Source organism: Emydura macquarii, unplaced genomic scaffold (assembly GCF_026122565.2).
Source record: "Emydura macquarii macquarii isolate MOO-44397 ecotype Brisbane River unplaced genomic scaffold, CSIRO-AGI_Emac_v2 contig_2365, whole genome shotgun sequence".
In the NCBI taxonomy this organism is placed as follows: Eukaryota; Metazoa; Chordata; order Testudines; family Chelidae; genus Emydura; species Emydura macquarii.
The window spans coordinates 1036802-1061429 of NW_027132502.1; the positions used below are offsets into that span (position 1 = coordinate 1036802).

At 47.3% G+C, this 24628-nt stretch overlaps 1 protein-coding gene across 1 annotated transcript; it reads right to left on the reverse strand.

Moving 5' to 3' along the window:
* Positions 1–1654: 1654 nt before the first annotated feature.
* CLDN16 (claudin 16) lies at positions 1655–15443 on the reverse strand. Its single transcript, XM_067561019.1, has 5 exons — positions 15181–15443; positions 8586–8688; positions 5664–5828; positions 4061–4252; positions 1655–3285 (listed from the first exon to the last, which is right to left on the reverse strand). The coding sequence occupies exons 1-5, from the start codon at positions 15292–15294 to the stop codon at positions 3146–3148; spliced, it is 714 nt and encodes a 237-aa protein (XP_067417120.1). The 5' UTR covers positions 15295–15443; the 3' UTR covers positions 1655–3145.
* Positions 15444–24628: the final 9185 nt, after the last annotated feature.

Here is a 24628-nt window from a genome sequence, read left to right on the forward strand (position 1 = left end):
TAGAAAAGCTCAATGATCTGTTTTCCAGCTCACTCCAAAGACTCAGTATAATGGTCTGGAATGATTTGTGTTGAATGTCTTTTGGGTCGAGAGAGAGGACGGAGAATCAATTTTGCAGGACAGACGTAAGAACATAAGAACAGCCATGCTGGGTCAGACCAATGGTCTATCTAGGCCAGTGTCCTGTCTTCCGACAGTGGCCAATGCCAGGTGCTTCAGAGGGACTGGACAGAACAGGTGATCAGCAAGTGAGCCATCCCGTCGTAGGTAGCTGCTCTTCTTTGGGCCTTTAGATGTCATGATTTCCAGCTCTTTCCCAACATGCTAATGCAAGTCTGGGCTCAGCCCTGTAAGTGAACCTGTGCTACCGTGGGAACATGCCCTCCGTTCCCACTGACAGTGCTGAGCTCCTTGCAGGATCTTGTCCCACGGGAGGTCTGTTGAGCTGCGTGCGGCAAAGAATTTAAGACGTGTTTTTCTTTGTTTCCTTTCTGTCAAAGCTAAGGCCACGATTCTGCCATGAGCCCCCTGAAACCACATGCTTCCCCCACCCAAAGACAGCTCCATGACGTCATCTGGCTCCATACAGCACAGGGGCTCAAATATCTATTAATAATGCTTTCGTTTTATAAAAGGGAGGTGTTGTCTGTTGATGTGAACATAAAACTCAGAGCCAGGAGCTCTTGGATTCGATCTTCACTTCTGACACTGACTATTTCTGTAGCCTTGGACTAGTCACTTAACCCCTCTGCCTCAGCTTTCCCCTCTGCAAAATGGGGATAATAGAACTCACCCGCCTGTTAAGAACTTGTTAAGGGGTTGAATTTCTTAATACTTGTGACGCTTTGAAGACAAAATCACTCCAAGTGCTAAGGGATGTTATTGATTATTAATTATTATATATTTGTTCACTATTATTAAATGCTGTCAACATCTGCAGGAAGAACGCAATATCCTGGGGATCTAGACGGGTAAAAAAACCCTTTTGATTTCCCCTTTAAAGAAGCAGGGCATCCAGGCCTGTTGTTTAATCATTGTGTTATATAAACTAAACTCATTTTTGCTTATAATTCTGCAAATTCTTGGGACTCATCGATGCAGATAACGGCCTGTATGAATGCTCCACCTGAATGATTTTTTTTTTTTAAAGAGGAGTTTGCCATTAGGAAGCATTAAGAACAGGTTAAAAAACTTGGATGCATCTAAAGTTCACAGCAAAGGCTCCTAACTTTTGAAAAGTAGGTGCTGGTGATATGCACATCTATGGGATCCAGTGTTAGCAATCAGAGAACACAACTGTTCAGCTTCCTGGCTCAAACCTCTTCTTCCTAAAGTCTTTCCTATTTGTGCTGCTGTCTTTTGCCCCTCCTTTCCAGGAGGGACGTTATCTATATCAACACAGATCATGATGTAGCAGGACCATCACCTGAGCATCTCGCTTCCCCGCCCCCAGCCTGGGAGACTCCTGAAGGAGGAGACTAGAAATTACATGAGTTTCTAAGTGTGGGTTTTATTGCCCTTCTAAAATGTGCTTTCTGGATCCACATCCTCATTCTAATAAAATCCACAGAGCCCAGTGCAAATAACTCATGAATACATGGGGAAAGCGGGAAACACTATATTTAAAAATATATACATAACTCTGAATCAGCAAATTGTTTATTTTGAAGCTGCCACAACAAAGTACATGATTTACATGGTTAACTGCGGCAGAGGAAAATAAAGAGAGGGTGAAATATTACAGACAAATATGGGTAATACGGATGTCATTGTTTTATTATAAGACCATTTTATTGGGTGCAATATCTATTCACAGGGAATGAAATAAACTAATCAAAGAGGTTATTTACAAGCTATCTATATTTTCCCATAAACCACCTGCATTTATATACCTAAAGGACATTCATCGTGTCCCTGGTGTTTAAAAGAGCCATTCCAATAGTAATAGGAAGTGCCTAGCATCTTGTCTAGACCAGGAGTAAAAGGTGCATTGCTAGCTCAATAGCTAACGGATGCTAACTAACCTGTTCTAAAAGTCTTGTGTAGACAAGGCGTGTAGACGTAAAACATGCTAAACTGGTTGAGTTAAACTTTAGGTTCCCACCAACATGTTCAAAAACTCGCTGTCTACACTAGAGTTTTAACATGTGTTAACTAATTTCTTACAAACACGATTTTATTTTTTTTTCCTTGTGAAGAGAAGGCCTACGTTTTAGCCTACCCAAGACCTACATGAGGACTGTAGACTTCCTGCATGGTAAAATAGCTCTGAATTGGATAAGAAAGTGATTTTGATTTAAAGGCGGTTCAGATCAAAGGGAATTTATTGTCGGTTATACCAGTTCCTAGTTAATTATGAGACAAGGCCTGGTCCGCAGTCCTCACCCAATTTGTCCTTGTCTGACTCAGTGAGGGAATGGTTAAGCACTGAATTAGGATTTCCAGATCTGGGCAACCATGCATCCCAAGTGGGTTGACTGATCAGCTACTCAACATTTGGTGAAGAGGTTTGCATGTCTCAGGGCAGAATGTATCGGAACTCACAGCCTTTTCTCCAGCTGGTGATGTGTGCGCGAGCCCTAAGGCACAGACAGGGTGCAGGTTAGTACAGCCCGTTCTCTTTTGTACTGATCTGTCCAGGAGAGAACACGCCCACGTGCTGATTATATGGATTCCAGATGTGATCCTGGCAGCCCATCCTTTTCTCAGCAGAGTCCCCCGGTCTGTCAGCACCTTATCAGACATGGATTAGCTCTGTGATTTTTTCCCCCTCTTATTGTTTTGGTTTCTTTATACAACATGTAGGTCCCCAATCCTGCAAAAAGCTGATTTCTTTCAACTCACAGTGAAGTCCATGGGCCGGATTCTGACTGAGACGGAACAGCAAGATTTATGGAATTCAGCTGGTATTTAGCACCTCTCAGAATTCAACACAATGGGAGTCCTGAATTCACAAGCCTCCCGAGAGGCTGCGTTCTTGCTTTGTTACTGAAGATGATGATTTTATTTCAAGCCACCCCATAGGCCATTATGCACGTATCTGTGAGGTGCAACTTAGCATCCTGATCACAAAGGCTGGAGCCCAGGCCTCTGAATAAGCAGTTAAAAATAAAAGCAGATCTCTAATCTCATCTTTTCCTGTTCCTCACACTCTGGTGTCCATTGCATACATTTTGGCAGTAGCTGTCCGAGACGATGGATAGTATGCGTTTGCCACAGTCATTCCAGCTGGGGAATACGTCTTCCTTAAGGAATTAGAGGAGTGGAACCTCCCAGAGCCGACATCTGTGTTGCAAAAGGAAGGAAAGAGGAAAATCTGCTTAGCATGGACACAGCATTCCCATCAGCCAAGTGCTCTCAGAATACAGTGCGATGCTGCTTCCAATTTTTCAATAAGGTAAATAATAATAACGTTGCACTTTATATTTAGACCTCATCTTCCATTTCAGCATTTCAAAGCACTTTACAAAGATGGGTAAAGTATTACAATCCCCATTTTACAGCCAAAACACTGAGGCACACTTTAACCATCGCACATGATGATGCTGGATCGGAGATGAAGCTTTTTGATATAGGCTTTGAGCTAGTTTAGCTTTGGCCTTTAAGGACTGAGCTTCCCAGACGGCGCACCTGGGCCGGGAGCTGTGAAGCTCTTGTCCTTTTGCACAGCCAGTTGGAAGGAACCAGACACAGAACACAGCCGATCTCCTGCAAGCACCTGAAATACTGAGTGATTCCTGAACACCACCCGCTCCAGCGCAGTCAGGTCAGGAGTGACCCTAAAGTGACCCTCTGATAGGCTCTGAAGAGCTAAAGGAAATGTGTGAAGAATTTTGGTCCTGTTCTAAACCGCTAAGGATCCATATCCCGGCCATTGGAACCACGCTGTTACTTTCAGTGGTGAATTCAAGGGTCTAACGGACACACACACTTGCACTCTCCTCTCTGCCCCAGAGACGCCCCCCCAAGCCACATTCTATGGATCAGGGCATGTGTCACAGCTCCCAAGAGGTTATTAACCTTGTCTTTACTGTGTTACGTTGGTGCCAGTGGGTCTTACCTCGGAAGAGATACGTGCAGCAGGTGAGCACCGTCCCAGACAAGAAGCAGCCCAGTGACCCAGCCATTCCAAGCCAACATGACCAGCCAAATTTATACTGGATGCCCAGAAACACATTGTGCAAAACCAAGGAGGAGCGTTCCACGTACACCCCGAGGGCATACCACACGGAGCCGATAAGGCTCGGGATGCCTGCAGGGCAGGAGAGAAAAGTACCAGAGAGAGCTGTCAGGCAGATCACGGTGATTACTGTGAATATACAATTCATGGGATGTAGTCTGCCATCTCCTAACACTCCCGTTAGCGCCTACTTGGAGTGTCCCATGTGTACTCACCGGCAGAGTTTACACTCCATGGCCTTGCTTTCTCAGCCATGTTATGGCCGCTCTAGCTGGCTGACATCTTTCACCTTTTGAAACTTCTACTAAGAGGTGTGTGTTGGAGCGGAGGGGGAGGAGGGTTCTATATCTATGCAATTTCTCCCCTTCCACCATGCTTTGTTTGTCGACTTGCAGCTGATCAGGATTTTCTGAATTTCAAAATTTTTCAGGCAAATTTTGAATTTGGACAAAAATCTGGAATTGATTTCCAACAAAGTGTTCACAAAGTGCTTTTAGATTCGTGAGTACTTTACAAGCACATGTATTCATAAACCTCCCAATGCAACGGTCTCAAGTTGCAGGGGGGGAGGTCTAGGTTGGACATTAGGAAAAAGTTTTTCACTCGGAAGGTGGGTTTTTCACTGGAATGGGTTACCTGGGGAGGTGGTGGAATCTCCATCTTTAGAGGTTTTTAAGATGTGGCTTGACAAAACCCTCGCTGGGATTATTTAACTGAGTTAGTCCTGCTTTGAGCAGGGGGTTGGACTAGATACCTCCTGAGGTCCCTTCCAACTCTGTGATTCTATGACTAGCATTAGATTCTGTGTTACATATTTAGGGTTAGGGTTATTTTCTGTATTACTGCATCTGAAGAAGACAGCTGAAGTCTCTCGAAAGCTTATGCCTGCAAATATTAAATGTGTTAGTCTTTAAAGTGCCACAGAACTCTCGTTGTTTTTGCTGTATACAGACTAACACGGCTACCCCTCTGGAACTATTCTTTATATATAGATAGATATGGATGTGGATATATAGATAAACTGGGAGAGCTTTTTTAATACTGGTGTAAATCCAAATAAATAAAGTGACTTGGTCCACAGTGAGTCAATGTTATAACTTGGCACCTATTTATCATTGTTACTTTTATCTGACCCCATCACTGTATCTAAGAATCTCATAATGGATTTAGCCTCACAATACCCCTGTTGTGTGTCTAGGTAATGTATTTAGCCTCAGTTGTGAGGCTAAGGCAGGGCTATCATCCCTATTTTACAGATGGGAAACTGAAGAACAGAGAGGCTAAGTAACTTACCCAGTGTGACAGTCTGTGGTATAGCAGGGAATTGAACTTGCGTCTCCAGCTGATGGCCTAGCTATTGGACCACCCTTCCTCCCATAGGGTGTGTGTTTCTGCTCACTAAACACCACTCACTCCTTTGCACTAATTTTATTTTTTTTAAATCAGGCCATCCATGATCACGTGGCCGCACTTGGACAAATACCTGCTATGAGCAGCGTCACTCCGGACACGAGACAGATGCGCAGCTTGATGTTGGGCTCGTCCGTGAGGAATTTGACACAGTCAAGTCCCAGGAGTAGGAAAGCGAATCCAAAGCCCGCCAGGATATCTGCTGTGATCATCATGGCTCTGGTCAGCACCAGCTTCACTGCAGGACAGGGTAGGGTGTTGCAGTGTAGCAAGGAGACACAGCAAGGATCCTAAAGGCTAACGAACTAGGTTCTGCCCCCTGTCTTATCCGGGGGGATGTCTCGCTCTGTGGACAGCCCCACTGAAATCAAAAGCACCCAGGGCAGCAGGAGCTCTCCTGACGGGGGTATTGCATGAGACCTTAGCTCTGGTACATCTGTCACTTCCCAGCCACATTTAATCCCCACAAGAGAGTGGCTGTTACACAGCGCTCTAAAATGAGTAAGACCCCCCAGGTGAAAATCACTCCATCTTTTGGACAGCATCACAGTGCACAGCCCCACCATTCAGCTGTCACACTCTAGATGACGGTTGTTGATAGGCCCACTCTGATGCTAATTATCCTTAGCCTTGTCTGTACACTGGACATAAATAAAGAAGGTGTCTCCCCCAGCTGGGGACACATCCTCTATTGATCCCACCGCACAGTGGCTAATCTAACCAGAGACACTGCCAGGATCACAGAATGACTGGAAGGCGAAGAGATGCTGCAAAGGCAACTGGGCCATGCAATATTCAAGTGCAGATGATCAAGGACATATCAATAAGGAACCACTTTACACAGGCACGGGGATGGACGAGAAGATCTCATTAACAGCGAAAGCTGCTTTGAAAAGTGGGTTTGGGTCCAGGGTTTTGGTTTGGGCCCATCAGTAAATTACCCTGAAGTTGTATCACAGCGTGCACCGGAGGATGCTGGTGTTTAGATCCAAGTACAGTGCCGCCACATGATTTTGACAACAGAGCAATTCAGACAGAAGAGAACTGCTTATAGGCTGCCTGTTTTCTAGGGATCATTGAAACATTTCAGAAGAAACGTGGTGGGCTTTTAGTTTGTTTTACCTTTTCATGACTTTTTTTTTCAATAACAAAACTTTCAACATTAAAAAAATAATAAAAAAAGATTCCAGAAATAGTAATTTTGTTTTGGTATGTAAATTCCCAGTTTCTTTCCCTTTTTTTTTTTTTTCCCCCTGGGGAGTAAAAAAATGAGAGAATTTAGAATTTTACCACAAAACCAAATGAAACATTTTGAAAACAATTCAACTTTCTTCATAAAGGAAAAAATGTTGCCTGCTCACACTGCCAAGGTTGAATTTAATCCAGGTGCCTGGTAATTTAAAGTTGCTGTGAGGCATCTTTTCTCAAAGGCCTGAGGTTTCTGCCACTCTTAGGCATAGTAGGTTTTTTTCCAAAACTAGAATGAAACAGGGATGAATTGAAAGGATGAACCTCAGCCGTGCTTATTCTGTGTTATATAGGGAGGAATTACAAAATCCTGTGAACCCAGGAGAGACCCTCCAGACTTCTATGGATGGAAGCTGAAATCTGCTGATTTTCTTCAATCACAAATGCATGCTGGACATTCCTTGAGACATGAACCCTGGTCAGAAGATTTTGGTGTATCAATTTACCTTTTAACTGAATTAACTGAGATGAACTCTGGATATTTTTGACTCCACGTTCTACGTTCAGGGTCACTGAGTGGCTTTCTGTCACGCCTGTTAATTCAGTCATAAACTATAAGAACCTTTTCATCTGTACATTTATTTTGCACAAAGACTCTTCCGCATCCCTTTCCAGCAATGGAGAAGAGTCGTGACCGTGAGGATGTCATGAGCCTTGCTAACGGCCAAGGCTGAATACCAAAGCCTATTGAAAGCAACAAACAGACTCCCATTGACTTCAGTGGCATTTGGATCAGGCCTGATTGTTTAAGGCTCTTGTACAATAGGACTCAAGCGCGTGCTTAAGTGTTTTGGTGAATCAGGGCCCCAACTGGCTAAGCCGACCCAGAGGTTGGGTACAGCTAATAGAGACGAGCTCAATTCTGGGTTTTAGGAACATCTCGTTCTGCCTGATTGGCAGATCAGTGGCAGCAATGGTCTCCCCGGGGCCCCTTTCAGCAGATCATTTGTTCACATGCTTAGCCCATCGCTATTCAGCAGTACTGAACTTCATGGGACGTGCCTTAGAGCTTTCCTGCAGAGTGGATAATTTGAGTCCAGTTAGCCTAGCTCAAGTGAGAGGAGCCACACTGTGAAATCCTGCTTGTGTCCACACTGGGGATGACTCGGAGAATTCTAGGGCCACATCCCATGGTTCTGCCGTAAATGGAGCCCCTCTACGGACTCTTTCCCAGTGAATTGTGGGAGCTCTCATCTGTCCTTTTGGGGCCCACGTGGAATTGTGGGAAGGCACTGGAGGACTAGCAGCACTTGAGTGGTACAGGCCTACATCCACACTGCTGAGCGGTTGTGTTAGTGGCTGATGAGTTGTGCTCACTCAAAGGTTAGCTAAGCAGCCTGAGTTAAAAGCACCATCGAGTTAAGGATTCCTGTGTGTGTGGACAGGACTGGAGGTAGGGGCAGCACTCTAGTTATAACTCAGGAATTTGCAGTGAAGACAAGCCCTAAGTCTTCAGGATTTTAAGAGTATCAACTCAGTTTTACAGCTTGCAATACAGTAAAATCTCCTGTTGATCCTGGCATGCGAAATCTGCCCTTGGAAAGAGGACTGTTCGAAGCTCCTTCCCCAGAGGTTTTCAGAAGGAGGCTGGGTAGCCATCTGTGCTGGATGGTTTAGCCACAACAAATCCTACGTCTTGGTAAGGGGTTAGACTAGACGACCCTTGTGGTCCCTGCTAACCCTGTCGGTCTCTGATTCTGTGTTCTCTACCCTCACTCTTTGTGATAGAAATCTGAAGCATACGTACAGGGGTGCTCGGCAAATATAGAGTCATACTCATCACAGGTTTGAATCCCATCAAAAACGTTTGTGACGCATTCCCACCACAGGCCACGGCACTTTGTACTCACCTATAAGTAAAAAAGCAGCGAGTGAGCACACCCAAACAAAACAGCAGAGGCTAGAGAAGGGAGCTGGGGTGAAATTTTAGCCTAGTGAAGTCAATGGCGAAATTCCCATTGACTTCCACAGGGGCAGGTCTTCATCGCTGGACAATTGCTCAGGCAGAAGGGTGCAGTGTACTGAGACCGCTGCCTGTCATGCTGACCAATATTGTCTCACTGTTTCCTTGTGCTCCCCTGTCTGTCTGCAACCCCCTGTTGTCTCTTCTCTGATTGTAAGATCTTTGGGGCAGGGACTGTCTTTCTGTTCCGTTTGTACAGCTCCCAGCTCAATGGGGTCCTGGTGCTACTGCATTGCAAATAGTTAACAACAATAAGCGTTTTGCCCTAGGCTGGTTGTTACCTAAACGCCTGGAATTCAGGTCACTTGTGACTGAGGAGTCATTGTATAATGTGGTTCTGTGTGAACGTTATTTTAAATTAAGACTATATCATAGAATCATAGAATATTAGAGTTGGAAGGGACCTCAGGAGGTCATCTAGTCCAACCCCCTGCTCAAAGCAGGACTAACCTCAGCTATATCATCCCAACCAGGGCTTTGTCAAGCCTCAGCTTAAAAACCTGTAAGGATGAAGATTCCACCACCTCTAGGTAACCCATTCCAATGCTTCACCACCCTCCTAGTAAAAAATTAATGTCCAACCTAGACCTCCCCCCTGCAACTTGAGACCGTTGCTCCTTGTTCTGTCATCTGCCACCACCGAGAACAGAGCCCCATCCTCCCTAGAACCCCCTTTCAGGTAGTTAAAAGCCGCTATCAAATCCCCCTCACTCTTCTCTTTTGCAGACTAAACAAGCCCAGTTCCCTCAGCCTCTCCTCATAAGTCCTGTGCTCCAGCCCCTAATCATTTTGGTTGCCCTCCGCTGCACTCTCTCCAAATTGTCCACATCTTTTTTGTAGTGGGGGGCCCAAAACTGGACACAGTATTCTAAATGCGGCCTCACCAATGCCGAATAGAGGGGAATAATCACTTCCCCTGACCTGCTGGCAATGCCCCTCCTAATGCAGCCCAATATTCCATTAGCCTTCTTGACAACCAGGGCACACTGCTGACTCATATCCAGCTTTTTATCCACCGTTACCCCCAGGTCCTTTTCTGCAGAGCTGCTGCCCAGCTCGTCGGTCCCCAGTCTATAGCTGTGCATGGGATTCTTCCTTCCTAAGTGGAGGACTCTGCACTTGTCCTTGTTGACCGTCATTAGATTTCTTTTGGCCCAATCCTCCAGTTTGTTTAGGTCACTCTGTATCCTATCCCTACCTTGCAGGGTATCTACCACTCCCCCCAGCTTAGTGTCGTCCGCAAACTTGCTGAGGGTGCAATCTACCCCATCCTCCAGATCATTAATAAAGATGTTGAACAAAACCGGCCCCAGGACCGACCCCTGGGGAACTCCGCTTGTGACCGGTTGCCAGCTAGACATGGAGCCATTGATCACTACTCGTTGAGCCCTATGCTCTAGCCAGTTCTCTATCCATTTTATCCATTTATCCATTTATGTTCTGCCCTGAACATTTTTACCTCTAGCCATCAGGAATTTGGGAGAAAAAAAAAATCCCATTGCTCCTGCCTTGGTGTTTCCTGTTTCAAAGTGAGCTTAGTGCGAGTGACAGCTGCTGGACTGACATCCCCAGCGACTGAGGTCGTCTCCTTGGTGCGTGGACAAGATGGTCCGTATCAGAGCCAGCTTCCCAATAGTGCCAGATTCCCTTTAGCCCTGGGACCATAACTCGGGTGGAGGTCATTCACCATCCATGCCCTGTCGTCCCGAATGCACTGCTAACACCGCCACAGGAAAGGGGGACTAACATTGGTGTAACAACGATGGCATGGGGGGACCATTTAGTCATTTCACAGGCGTTAACAAACCAAAGTCAGCAGGCAATAGCCTTCAGTGCTATCTAAGCACAGGAAAGCTCCAGATTCCCAGCCCCCTGAGCCTTCCCAGCCAACCCTCCCTAAGTCAATCGAACACGGACACTGTTTTTATTAGCACTGTAAATATGCCAGCAGGAATTAAGCACTTCTTGCAGCACCGTACCTCTTGTTTGAATGATGAGACAAATCCACTTTTCTGGATGGCAGCGTGTACCAAATATCAGCCTTCAGTTTAGTCAGATAGTAACAACCTGGGAGCATCAACCCAGTTAATAGGACACAGGACACAATCTGTAATCTTTTCAGCCGGGGTAAAAGATACCACACTATACTGAAAGGGAGAGCTCTGGTAATCTATGGCGAGGTATATAATGTAGCCCTCGTGACATAAGACAACACCTTGCTAGTTTTCCTTATTAGACAGACTGGACTGAGAGTTTCAGTGTTGTCTCTGTCAGTTCAACCAGTCCTTTCCCTCGATCATACTGGCTAATTCATTGCCGTTTAGGCTGCTCTGGGAACGGGTATATTTATACCCAAGCACAGCGCTTTCCTCTTAGACGCATTCCACTTCATATTCCACTTCGTGTCAGGGTGTCATAGAGTTTAAGGCCAGAAGGGACCATTTGGTGATCTCGTCTGACCTCCTGCCTAGCACAGGCCAGTAACTTGTGGAAAGCATTTCAGTCCTCTGGAGGCTAACCTCTTGTATGCCATGGGGGGAGAACAGGGGCAACCAAGGCTGCCACTCAGCCAATTCATCCTGAAAACCGCTACCCCTACAGTCACAGCCACTCTCCCACTTTAGTATAGCCCTCAGAATGAATGATCTTAGGTGGAGTTATACCCCAAATCTAGAGCCCTGCCGGGCTTCAGGACGTACCGGCTTCCTTGGAGAAGACATGCCTTTATGTGAAAATCTCTACCATGGGCCTGGCATGGGAAATGGGCCCTTGACTAACCCAGTAGATCTCAGCCAAAGTTTTGTGTTTCCTGGTGTGTTTTAACTGTCACCCACCTCTCCTTGTCCTGAAATCAGCAGTTGCAAGGCCAAAACGCCATGGGAGAGGCTACTGTCTCCCAGCATTCTTCCGGGTGCCTCTCCATTGAGTCATAGAAAATGAAGATTGGAAGGGACCCAGGAGGTCATCTAGTCCTACCCCCTGCCAAAGCAGGACCAAGCCCCGCACATTTCTTACGTCTGCTCTGTCCTCCCTGACTGTACCCATAATGGCCACTACCCCCTCGGCATTCAGATCTCTTCTCCAGATCCACCTCTGCTGCGGTGCCAAGAAGGAACGAGCCATCTAACCCTGGCTTGGTCGAGGGGAGCATGGGGTAATTGGCACTCGACTTGCAACAGGTTGTTTCATCCCTTTGCTACTCCAGTTCTATGCTGTTCACCTCCTTGGCGACATTGTTCTCCCCCCACCTCTCCTGTGTCCTTTGTCTTTTCGGATCCTTCGTTAGACTGTATTTACCTAGGTACTGACATGGCTGTCAATGCCGTGGTCCCTGAGCGCCTCTTTGATGAGTAAAGAGAATGGCAACCAAACGTCTCTGTCTGCAGGGCAAAGGCCGTGTTCTCTTAGACGTTTGCACGGTGCCTAGCAGAAGGGCCCTGGTTTTGTGTTGACAGCTCGGCTCCTCTAGCACAATGGACGTTTCTGCGATAAGAGTGAAGCTCACCTGGGCAGCAGAGAGAGCTTCCTTGGGGGGCCGGCCCAAGACTGTGGAATGAACTTCCCTGGATATAAGGGCTACCCCAAACCTCAGCACCTTCAGCTCCAACGGTAAGGTGCAGTTCTTTGACCTGCCTTCTCTGACAGAAACGTAGAGCAATGTGTGTATCTAGAGCTACAGAGCATTTTAAAAACAACAAAACAACCCCCCTGCGACAATCATCATTTCTAACCCGCCTGCAACCAGGAAGGGATGATATTGCCTGGAAGAGCTTTTTTCTGAAGCTGTTTCCAGGCCCAGGAGCGGATGGAGACGTGCTCAAAGCTGAACTGAACTGCTAGTCCAGCGGCTCCCAGACTTCAGAGATTGGCGATCTCCTTTCTTAAATGACAGTTGTGAAGTGGACGGAGGGAATGCCATGTTCCACCAGTGGCACATGTACCCAGTTCGGGCATGCCTGCACTAGAGCACTGCTGTACCAGCCAGCCGAGGCATGTAATGATGCTCACTCGGAAGGAAACCTAACTCAGGCCGTGTCTATACGCACAGCACTGCAGAAGCGTGTCTGGTGAAGACGCTCTCTCCCATCGGCATAAAAAACCCCGCCTCTGCGAGTGGCATAAGCAGGATAACCTCTCCTTCCGACAGCGCTGTGCATACGACACTTACGTTGGTGTAACTTATGTCACTCGGGGGTGGAATATTCACACCCCTGGGCAATGTAAGTTTTGCTGAAATAGCATAGACAGAGCCTCAGGCTCAAACGACCAGCCCTGAACGAAAGGGGGTCAGGGATTCTTACTGAAAACACAGCTCCTCTCTCTGCAAACCAAAAGATGATTGTCATTGTTCCCAGCTGAAACCGGGAGTAATGTCAATCCAGGAGCACCCAGGCAATTGATCATTTACCTGTATGCCCATATTTGGAAAGGAAATGAGCTCATTAGGGGAATTAAGAGGCTCATTCTATCAGGTATTAATGCTAGGGGCACTTTGCTTGATGGTTTGGTATTCACACTCAGGGCAGGTGCGTGAGAAGAGCGGCTACCATTAACCCAACTCCGTGTTAATGGAGCATTTCAGTGAGACCCACTCAGAGGGTGAAGACAAGGTTAAAAAGCCATTCGTTACTTAGAATGAATCCAACTCTGTGAAAAAATGAACAGCGAGTCACAATATGATCATGATTCAGTCCGTAGATTTAGGTGCTTTCCTGTGAACAGCTAGATTCTCAGCTGGTCTCCTCAGTGTCTTTAACTTTTCCAGCTCCTGTCAAATTCAAACCATCTCCCACTAGAGGAAGGGGAAAAAAAAGCTGCCAATGACTTCAGATCTCTCACATCTGCCTGCAGTCATTTGAAAAAGGGCTAAAATAATAGACTGGAAATCCCGAGCCAAATCTCGAGTTGGTGAAAGTGGATTACATCAGTTTACACCCACTCGGGATCTGTCCTTAAATGTATATGAGCTTAATACTTAGACACGCTGAACGCAATCATTGTGCTTCTTTCTACAGCATATATATCTATGAGCACCAATCACCAGAGTATCTAGGCCTTCAGACTATTGGGATTTGTCTTGTTGGGGGGAAACCATCTTTCCCCTGTTGTTATTGTGACCCTTTCACTGTTCTGTGTGTGCCCTAACATCATGCTTATTGCTGTGGCATCTGAATGCCAGGTTCTGATCTCTGCGTCAGCAATGCCAATCCAGGGTAACCCCTCTGATTCCATACCTTAGTAAGGAGGTGGTAACTAGAAAAACTCAGGCCTGGGAGTGAATTTCACCCTGATGTAGAAAGCACAGACTTTTCTAGAGAACCCCCTTTTTTTTTAACTGCAGCTCTTCTACCTTTAAATATACAGAAGGGTTTGCCCATTCTGTGGGTTTCAAAGGCAGCAATAATACAGACTTGAGGCGCCATGTACTTGTGAAAGTGATGACTGTTTGGGGGCTAGGGAACTGTTTGAGGACGCTATGGTGGGGAGGGTTGGAGGGGGTCAGTCTGCTGCGACGTACTTTTGTTGCTGTTTTTCTAGAATGCTAATCTATGTAAATGTCAAAGGGGAGATTTCTGTCTCAGAACTAAAAGCCAATCTCTAGATTCCCCCTGAAGTTCTGCTCACCCCATAGATGCATCTCATCAGGAAGCCGTGCATATCAGAGGTACACACTCTGGAATCTTTATTCTAGAGTGTGATTGTAGAATTCACAAAGCGAGCAGAAAACAACCAATCCAGGGTATCCATGTAAACTGGAAATGTAGGGCCGAATTGTGCTCTCAGCTGTGTTGATGCAAATCTAGAGTAATGTTGTTAAACCAATGGCACCATTCTGAATTTACACCACGGACACTGAAAGCAGGATCTGGGCTGCAAACTTTGTCCCAGGAAGCGATTAGCTAGAGCAAATCCATGCTCAAAAGTCATTAGCTGCTGTTCACCCAAGATAATAGGGGAGAAGCATAATCCAACAGAACAATGACGCTAGCAGTAGCTATCAGGGAGCTAATGCCTGGGCTCTCTCCATTTTCTTGGCAGGCCCAGTCTATAGGATCCCTGAGCAACCTGGCCGCTTGTTTTCGCACAGATGGGGAAAAGGAAAAATCAGACTACAGTGGCTTTACGCTGAGCTGAGCTTACAGCTGGAGCACTGAACTAATTCCAGACTTTCCCTATGGATGGAGTTTCCCTATAGCAGCATTGTTTCTGAGCGGGTTGTGCTGTATCCCCATTACCCCGGTGGGTGTTTTAGCCTCCTAAAGGCCGATATGCTGGGCTCTCATGACATGGCATTTAGTTGCTTGTTCCCCAGAAGCACGAACGTCCCCTTTCGTTTCCAAAGGAACATTCACGTTGGCTGCCCTCATCTTGACCTTACCTCTAGTGAGTCGTCGGCGTTCACCATCCAGCAGTCTGTCCAGGTGGCTACTATCAAAAACCCAGCAGAAAAGAAGGCGAAGAAACACGCGACATATTGGAGAAGATACCTCATCCCCACAAGTCTTCAGCACATCCAGGGGGGGCATAAAGGACGGGACCTCCCGGGGAGCCTCCAGGCCTCCGCTCACTGCCCCTGTCTTTCAATGGCCATTAAGTGAGCGAAGTTCCCTTTCCTTTTGCAAACGCTAATGATCAACTGTACAAATCTTAATGTTGCTGCAAGAACAATACACACCAGCTGCAACCGAAGGAGGAGGGTCTGAGTGGTCATCCAAAGCAACCGAGCTCTTGCAGCCAATCAGATTTGATCAGTTAAAGCTCTCCGTGGCTGGGCGAAAGCAACTCAAGTTATGCAGAAAGTGCATACAGGCAATGAAAGAGTCCGAAACTTCCTTTGAATGGCCAGGGTTGGCACAATTTGCAGCTTCTCCGTGAGCGAGGGAAGTGGTAGAAGAGGAATCAGAACTCAAGCTACAGGATAGAAGATTTTGAATTGCTAGAGATCAGGAAAGAATTCTCTCTTCTCTGTCCATGTCAGAGCACTAGGTAGGTGCCCTTACAAAACAGATTATTTTACCTTCCCTTGAATTATCAGCTAAGCCCTGGTTCTCTGCTGGAGGCAGAATGCTAGACTAGAAGCATTGGTGATCTGATTCAGTATGGAAATCTCTATTACCTTTAGAAGGAAGGAAATGTTTAGGAGATAAAGGCCCAGGCAACCCAACACACACCCTCTCTGTGAACAGACACCCCTGCATGGTGGTGTTTGAAATCTCAGATCTGGAGCGGACATTGCAAATGAGCCAAATCAAAGCATGGGATCCAAGTACCATGAGCTCTAGGCTGGTCACAATCTGAATTCAGATCCATATGATGGAAGGGCTAAATTCTTCTAAAAGCATTTTTGTCTGCTCAGTCTCTGCATTTGAAATTCAGGTCCTATCCACCTTGTTTTACCCAAAGGACTCTACATATGAGTAGACAAGCTGGTATGATCTGGATAGGAGAGAGAGCATGTAATTAAACCTGATTCTTTGCGAAAGGAAGCGATTTGTAGTCAGGCTGTTTAAAGCTCTTTGTCTTCTTTTTAAGGGTTGTCTACATGGTGGCGCAGTCCGGACAATGGACTGTGAACTGCAGCGGACACTAATTCTAACTGCCCCATGTACACCATGCTGGTGTGAACTCATAGGTACTGAGCTCATGTTTATGTAATTCAGTTTCAAACGAGACTCTGTTATGCTCAGGAGGTACCTTTTAGTTCACGTCAGCCGGGCGTGTTAGAGTGCTTCACATTAGCCCATTGTACAATTCACACCCCTGTAGTCCACACTGTGCTGCGGTGTAGACAATCACTTTTTAAACTCACACGCTTGAAATTGAGAGAAGAGATCTGCTTGTTCGAGCTCCATCACTCGCCACCACATAACGCAAGGGCTGAGAACACTCAGAATAAGGAAATGCTTTTCTCATCCTGTGAGGAATTATTGAGGTTCCAAAATTTTCCCATCCTGAATCGGGACAAAAGATCAAAATCTTGATAATTTGCACGATCTGGGGAAAAAAATCAGTTTGGGTCAATTGAAAAGTTTTGTTTCAATAATTTCAAAATGCTTCTTTTTGATTTCTGACCTATTTTTGGTAGAAATTAAACACCACTTCAAAAGAATCAAAAACCTGAAATGTTTCATTTTGAACATGTCGAAATGGGAGGTTTCAGCACTTTTCAGAACTTTTGTTTCCAACATTTTTTCAAGTCAGAAAATTCTTCAGAAGTGACCCTTCTCAGTAGTTTCTGTTTCGATGAAACGGCATTTTTCAGCTAAAAGGTTTTGTCAAAAATTTCTCAACCAGCTCCACCCACAATCCTCATCAGAGACTTCCAATGAGTCCTCCAGCAAAAGCAAGGAAGTTCAAGATAAGAATTCCTGATATTTCAAAGGTCCGAACAAGCAGAAAACACCACTTCTCTGTCATTTTTATTTTGGGGGGGTGAGGAGATATAAGCGGGAGGGAAATCCTTGACTCTTTGAAGATTTGCCCATCACTACAGAGTTTCCTGTTAGATTAAACACATGACTGGGAGCCTGGAACTCCTTAACTCTAATTCCAGCTCTGATACTGACTCTCTGTGTGTGACTTGGGCAAGTCACTTAACCTGTCCGTGCCCCAATTCTCTCATATATCAGAAGGCGATAATGATTCTTTCCTGTCTCACAGGATGGTTGCAAAGGCTATTAGCCAATGTTAATGAACCACCCTGGAAATAGAAAGTGCTTTATAGCGCCTAGATCCAGCAGTAATGGGTGTGCTAGTATTGCCACAGACAGATGGCCTGATTTTAAATCAGGCTTCCATTCACTGCATGCACAACCAGTGATGTCATGTAGATGTGTAAGTGCCTGATTGTGCCTACAAATCTGGTAGTTAGATGTGCAAGCGACAATGCAGCCATTAATGATTACAGATGCAAAACGGCAAACACAATTTCTCCAAGCGCTTAGGTGGCCTTCATCATTGTAGTCCCCCAGTGTACTCACTAGGCATAAAAATGGAGACCAGCTTTTAAAAATTAGGCCCATCGGGCTTAAGCAGAACCATTATTACAAAGTAACACTTGCTTATCTATGGAAAGTGAGACTTGCGTTACCAGTACCACTGGCTCTCCTAGGAACTCTGTGGCTTCCAGCTGGTACTTTAAATGTCGTCTCTTTAGGTCAGCACGGTGCTCCCCAGACCCAGTCGCTGTGGAACCCTGGGCAGCCAGGACTGCAGAAGCAGCACGAATAGCCCAAAAGCTGAGTATAAAGGAGTGGGATGCATTGTGGCACCCAAAGTGCAATATTAATGGGTTCTTGTCTTGTCCAGGCATCCATAGCTTGATGGCTGTGACTCCTTGCTTGAGGGGGGAAGTGTGTGTGTGTGTGTGTGTGTGTGTGTGTGTGTATGCACAGCTGGGGAAATGTGAACATCACCTGGTCTTTAACAGGCGATGGGACGTAGAGAACTCTGGGGATACACAGAAAAACCAGTGATCTGCGGTATTGCTAACCCTAAACATTCAAAGATCACGAACCAGGCTGCCCAAAATCATGAGACTGGCTCACAAATCATGAGATTCAAAAATTTACTGATGGTGGTGGGGGGGGAGGTCTTTATATTTACTTTCAGGTGCTGCAGCATTTTGGGATCATGTTTTCAAGCTCTTCTCCACAACCAGGAGGACTAGAAAGTTACTTTTTCTTTTAAAGGAAAGCTGAGATTCTCCTGGAATTGTCTGGTTCCAGCAGCTCAGGCTTCAGGGGAAAATACCAGCTCTCACGGCAAAATCACAGGAGCTGGCGATGCTGGATCTGCAGCTCTTTTAAACATCAGCGACCCTCATGCACTAAACCAACGGGTTTCGTTAGAAATCACAGGGCACGAGAATCGACCTCCTAAAGGACCCCCCACCAGCCACACCCTTAGCATCATAACACGCTGCCACCACAATCCACAGCCTTGCCGGCCGCTCACAGGGGATAGGATTTAAACCCAGCATATAGTTTAAATACCTGAGTGAGGGAAAAGACCCAGGAGGCCAACCCGATTATTCCCCTTAGTACGGTCTTCAGCGACTTTCTCCAGTGTTTTAAATCTCCCAGGACGTGGGCTTTGTACCACTCCCCTTCTGAGCCTGTTCCCGCCTGTCATCTAAAACTCTAACCGGAAGGTGGCAGCAGTTCTGTACTATTTACAAGAGAAAAGGCTACGCCATGACACAGAAAAGCCCCTCTGGCAAATGTGGTTGATTTTTCCCTGCAAACACCTTTCATTCCATTCACCGTCCCCCAGGAAGAAACTGCCTCCCCAAAGCAGAGCCAGCAGAGAGAACTGACGGGCGCTAGGTCTGGGACATCCGAGGGTCTCACCCAACCTCCAGAGCAGATGATTCTGCTGGTGGGAGTCGTGTCTGAGCTGTGATCGTGGAGACGTGCTTAGGTGGCAGCGCCAGGAAGGCCCCGGTGTGTCAGAGGCTATCGTGTGTCTCACCGTGTCTGACCCTGGCTCTCAGGATGCTCCTGACTGGGGCCCAGTTTATCTTGTCCCGTGCCCTACATTGCGGGCTTACGTGTGTCAGAGTCCCTGCTCCCCCTGCTCGCTCTGCTGGGACTTGCAGGCAAGCGACCTTCCCTAGAGGCAAATGTCCGTGCTTCCCCAGCCTTGAGTCACTGCCAGGAAGTGGCCACAGCTGGCCCGCTGCCCTAGGGCTCCGAGACATCCTGGAGCTGGCAACGCGACTGGTCCCTCCGGAGCCTGCAGCTGCCGGCCGATTGCGGCGTCTGGGGGCACTCAGACCGATGCCCCAGGCAGGCTGGTGTGCCGTCTGCTGCTGCCCTTAGCCCAGCCGTCGGAAGATGATATGAAGAGTTCCTTTCACGTGTACAGGCCGACTGGGCCATAGCCCACAGAGCTGGCAAACGGAGGGGGAAATTAGACCCGCCGTGTCAGCTGGCATCTCCCTGTAGGAGAGAGAGCTGGTTTCTGCTGTCACCTTCCCTGGGATTTGCCACCAGCCCCTTTGGATTGCACCACGGGAATCGTAGCAGCCACTGATGAAAAGGGCTAAATGTGCCCAGCCAGGCCTCTTGCCCTGCCCGCCCCACACCTAGGGCTGCCCATCAGAAGGGGGCCTCCCTCCTCGGGCCAGCTTTCCGCTGCTGAGAATCTGTCAGGAGGACAGTAGCCTCTGAATCGGCAGCATCAAGCTGGTGCGTGCCGGCTTGCAGAGCTGGTGCTTTGGTTTTGGTCCGAGAGCTCATGCCAGTGGGCAGCTGAAGAGCTGCGACGTCTGCTTTTCTGCTCGTCTCTCTTCGTTGTGTGATCTCCTCTGCCCACACCCTCCTGTCGTGTGACGTGTCAAGCCTGACACGCAGCTTGGGAGCTCTGTGGGGCAGGGATTGTCTCCTTTGGTACTTGTCTGTACAGTGCCCAGCACAACGAGGCCCCGATTCCTGACTGCTGTAATACGAATACAAAATAATAACAGTGCATCTCAACCCTTTGCAGGACAGAGACGGTGTCCGACTAAAACCAGCCCAGCCGGCTAAATGCCAGAGACTCAGCGTTCACAGTTACTGGACGCTTGAACAAAGAGGTGTCTTGCAATACATTGTAAACGTGGCCGGGGTCAGGCAGACACACATTTTTGGAATGAGTGAATTCTAGAGTGAGAAAACCCTGCCCTGGAGACAGACATCTGAAGCGCTGCAGAAGAGATGAATCCGAGAGAGACCGGGAGTTGCTTGGCCTTTGTTCACTTACGGCTGTGCAGAGAGCAAGCAGCACCTCGGGTATCTCCCAGAAGAGAACCTGGCAGCGTGTGGCAGGGTGGGGAGCCCACGTGGGGTACAATCTTGCTAGCCTACCCTGCTTTAAAGGTGGAGTGATGGTCCTGAACACTAACCAAAGTGAATGGCTTCTGAATGGCTACCAAGATCCAAATAAAGCCCAGCACAGGTAATAACGATGCAGACGGTCATGGTGAGGTCTGATCTGCACACAGTTTTGTTAGCGATTTACCTCCTGCGGTTGGGGAGATGATTTTATAACCATGCTGATATAACTGCATCCACACAAGACTTGTACCTCTAATTGTCCTGCTTTCTAACCCCATATCCTTAAAGTGGCCCAAAAACTGTGTGTAGACAGAGGGAGGGGCCCTGTGCCTTGGCCAGCTGCAGAGAACAGAAGGCATTTTTAGTTACTGATGCAAAGTAAAAGCCCAGGAACAGTGGATCTAGGTTCCTAGGATTGTGGACAAAAGATATTTTTGGAACGTGTAAATTTATTATTATTGTTATTTACTTCTTGTATTGCACCTAGGAGCCTCAGTCACGGACCAGAACACCATTGTGCTAGGTGCTGTACAAACACAGACCAAAAAGATGGCACCTGCCCCAAGGAGCTTACAATCCAAGCAGTGTACGATCTGAATATGCTACTTCATTAGCACGTTCTAAGCCGCACATGCTAAAACTCCAGTGTAGACAAGGCAAGTGGCGCATTGGTACCTGCCAGTTGCTCTAGCTGAATAAGCATATTCGTAAGCATATTGCTAGCACTCTCTCCTGTACTGACTCACAAACTCCCCAGGAGTTTCTCACAGAAGCACATTGCTGGCACGCTCACCTGTATTGACTCACAAGCTTCCCAGGGGTTTCTCACAGAAACTGTACAAGTGGAACAAGAGGACTGAGTTTTGCTGGAGCTCAGACAGTCACAATGGTCCCTTCTGGCTTTGTAATCTATGGATTCCACATCCAGAGAGCCTGGGGAAAGGAGAGAAGCCCCCCAACCATCACCTCCCTCTGAAATGAGCAGACTCCCTCCCCCACTCGAAGTCTGCTTCTCTTCCAAACCTGGCAGCTGCATCAACAGCCCGTCATGGGCAACAGCATGGAAAGCTGCAGTAAGTTCTAATACCATCAGCAACCAGAGATCATCACCCACCTAGATTAACGCCGTGCTACGGCATAGCTAAATTTTACACTTGGCTGGCTAGGATTCAAGGACTCAGGATATCGATGCTGCTGGAGCTGCTTCATCACCCACGTGCTGGAACTGAACATCTGGGTTGTGGACGTGACCGTCACAGCTCAATTGTATTTGTGTTTTCGGTATGGATCCGCCAACAGGGGTCTGTCTGCAGCCTTTCGAATTTCCTAGCTCCGGTGCTTTACCTGGAAAGAAAAATTATCCCCGTAGGAACACACACACACACACACCCAGATGCACATGTCAGCATGCTTATACAGGCATGTAAGCAGGCTCACACATGCATACCGGATAGCCAGGCCTGTTTTGAGCATGTGACCTTCAGGGATAATTTGTTAATGGTAAAGCGAAGCAAACAAAGCACAGAGAGGCCTGCATTTCATTAACAGGGCCCCTGGGACATCTCCAGAGGGGTAAAAGATAACAGAGAGAAGGAGGAAAAGAGGCACATTTTAAACAGAGGATCACTTTAAAAAGGTGGTAAATTGTAAGGATGTCTAGTGTGTGTGTGTAGGAATATATTCCCTGCATTATGTATATTCTTTTAGGGTAGATTTTTTTCAGCTGATGAGAGGAGTAATACTAAATGCAGTAAGAATATGAATTTCTAAATCTAAAGGCTGCAAACTCTTACTGACATGCATTTTTTTAAACTGAATTAAGTCCCACACCTGTGAGGCAGGTAACCCCACAAAAGTCTCTTTATCCTTATATTACAGATGGGGAAACTGAGGCACTGCCTGCACATCAACTATGCACTAAAGCTGGGACTCAAACCCACGGGTCCTGACTTGCAGTCCCCTTGCTGTAACCCCAGGAGAGCACTCCCTGTCTGGGAGTGGTATAAAATCATGACATACAAGGGATGTGTGACATCTCCCTGGAAGAAGTCACCAAGTGTGCACGCTGCCGTCCATACATGTCTGGCTAGTTGTGTGGGAGCCAGTAGCTGAGTTAACCACACCCTGCTATGGCATCTCCTCAGTTAAGTGACGCCTCCCCTTGCACCGAAGACCTGGGAATTGTTGACATACTAACGTGTTCCAACACAGCACCTCCTGCTCCAAGTTTATTTGCTTCTCACCCTGGCCCAGAACCACTCTGAATATGATTGAAAGAAGAGAAAAACGTAAGAGACATTCAGGGAGGTTGTTTCTTTAGCCAGCTGAAATCTGACCTCTTGGATGGCTCTTATTACAAGGAGGGACAGGAAACCAGCTGATGCTGTGATTCATGGGGCAAAAGGGGTGCTAGAAGGGCAAGCTAGCAAGCTAGGCAGTGGACCTAGATTTGGATCCAAATCCCAATCCGGAATAAAACCCAGGAGTGCTGTGTCTCAGTGCCTTGCTGTGGCCACTAGTTCACACAGCTTCCGACCACGTCTGGGTGAAGAAACTGAAATCCACTTGCACCCCAATAGAATCATAGAAGATGAGGGTTGGAAGGGACCTCAGGAGGTATCTAGTCCATCCCCCTGCTCAAAGCAGGACCAACCCCAACTAAATCATCCCAGCCAGGGCTTTGGCAAGCCGCACCTTAAAAACCTAGCCATGGTAAATATCATGCAGCAAAGAGGAGCTGCGCCTCAGGAAGGAGCTTGTGGAGTTAAAGGGAACACAATTGATGTGGGATGTGCAAGGAATGGCCCGCAGGGCATATTGGCAGGGACGGGCCAGTGTGGACTCAGTTGCCTGAGATGATCAGTTTCTTGCAGTTGTAGAGGCAGCAAGAGATGAGTGGAGGCTGGTCTCTGCTCCCCTTCTAATACCCAGCGATCCAAGCACCACCCTCTGATACTCAGTTATTGTGACTCATCTGCAGGCAGGACTTTGGACCCCCTGCAAAAAAACCCCTTATAGGCATGGGCGCTGCTAACCACGGCTCTGCGCCCACCATCTCCAGCGAGAAAACCAAACAAACTGCAGAGTGCTCAGGCAAACGCCCCTCGTGTTGGCTCAGTAAAGGAAGCCCCACGTCTGAGCAATCTGTTAATCATTACAGTCCCATGAGGTCCTCTGTGGAGCTCCCGTTTTGACTCTCCCCTGGAGGAATTATAGCTGGGCTGTGTCTGAGTCAGAACACCTTGTACCTGCCTCAGGTTTCACCCACCCACACCTTTACTTGTTCGGGGGGGGGGGGGAGAATGCATTTGGCCTCACAGTCATGCTGACAAGTTTTGACAGAGGCCAGGTGGCTTGGCTGCTCCCCCATCCTTGCAAAAAAAAAAAAATGTCCTTTGGGGCTTCACGGCTGAATCAACCATCTCCAGAGACAGGAACCGCCCGGGGCGGAGGTGGGAGCTGAAAAGGGGAATGTCCAAAACAAAATGACCCTTGACCGAAGCTCTCTTGCCACAAAACAGGTGCAGCACAGACAACGCAAGCCTCCTGCAATCACGTCAGCACCGAGCTGAAAGACTGAGCTGGGGGGCGGAGGAGAATCCTGACTTCATCACCCAGGCAGTCCAGGGCGTGGCTACCCCAGAGAGCCTATTAATGTTAATTGTGAGGTCAGCACCTATCTTATTTTAGATGGTCCAGGGGCTAGGGTACTAATTTAGGACCGGGGAGACTTGGATTCAGTTCCCTGCTTTGCCACAGATTTCCTGTGATACCTTGGGAAACTCACTTCAGGCCCAGAGTTTTCAAGGCATTTAGACATTCAGCGTACCACGCCTACCTGATTTAGGAGCCTATGTCTCTTTTTCAAAGGAGATTTAGGCCCTTAGGAGACAAAATCCCACTGACTGTCCATGGGATTTTGTCTCTTAAGAGTCTAAATACCTTTTGAAAATGAGACGTAGGCTCTTCAGCCTCTCAGTTCCCCATCTGTGTGATGGGGAGGCTAGC

Coding starts and splice junctions, on each gene's coding strand:
- CLDN16 (XM_067561019.1), bottom strand. CDS start 15,294: ATGAGGTATCTTCTCCAATATGTCGCGTGTTTCTTCGCCTTCTTTTCT. Junction 4,253..5,663: donor AGTGACGCTGCTCATAGCAG/GTATTTGTCCAA, acceptor CCTGCCCTGCAG/GCATCCCGAGCCTTATCGGC. Junction 3,286..4,060: donor CTGCACGTATCTCTTCCGAG/GTAAGACCCACT, acceptor TTTGCAACACAG/ATGTCGGCTCTGGGAGGTTC.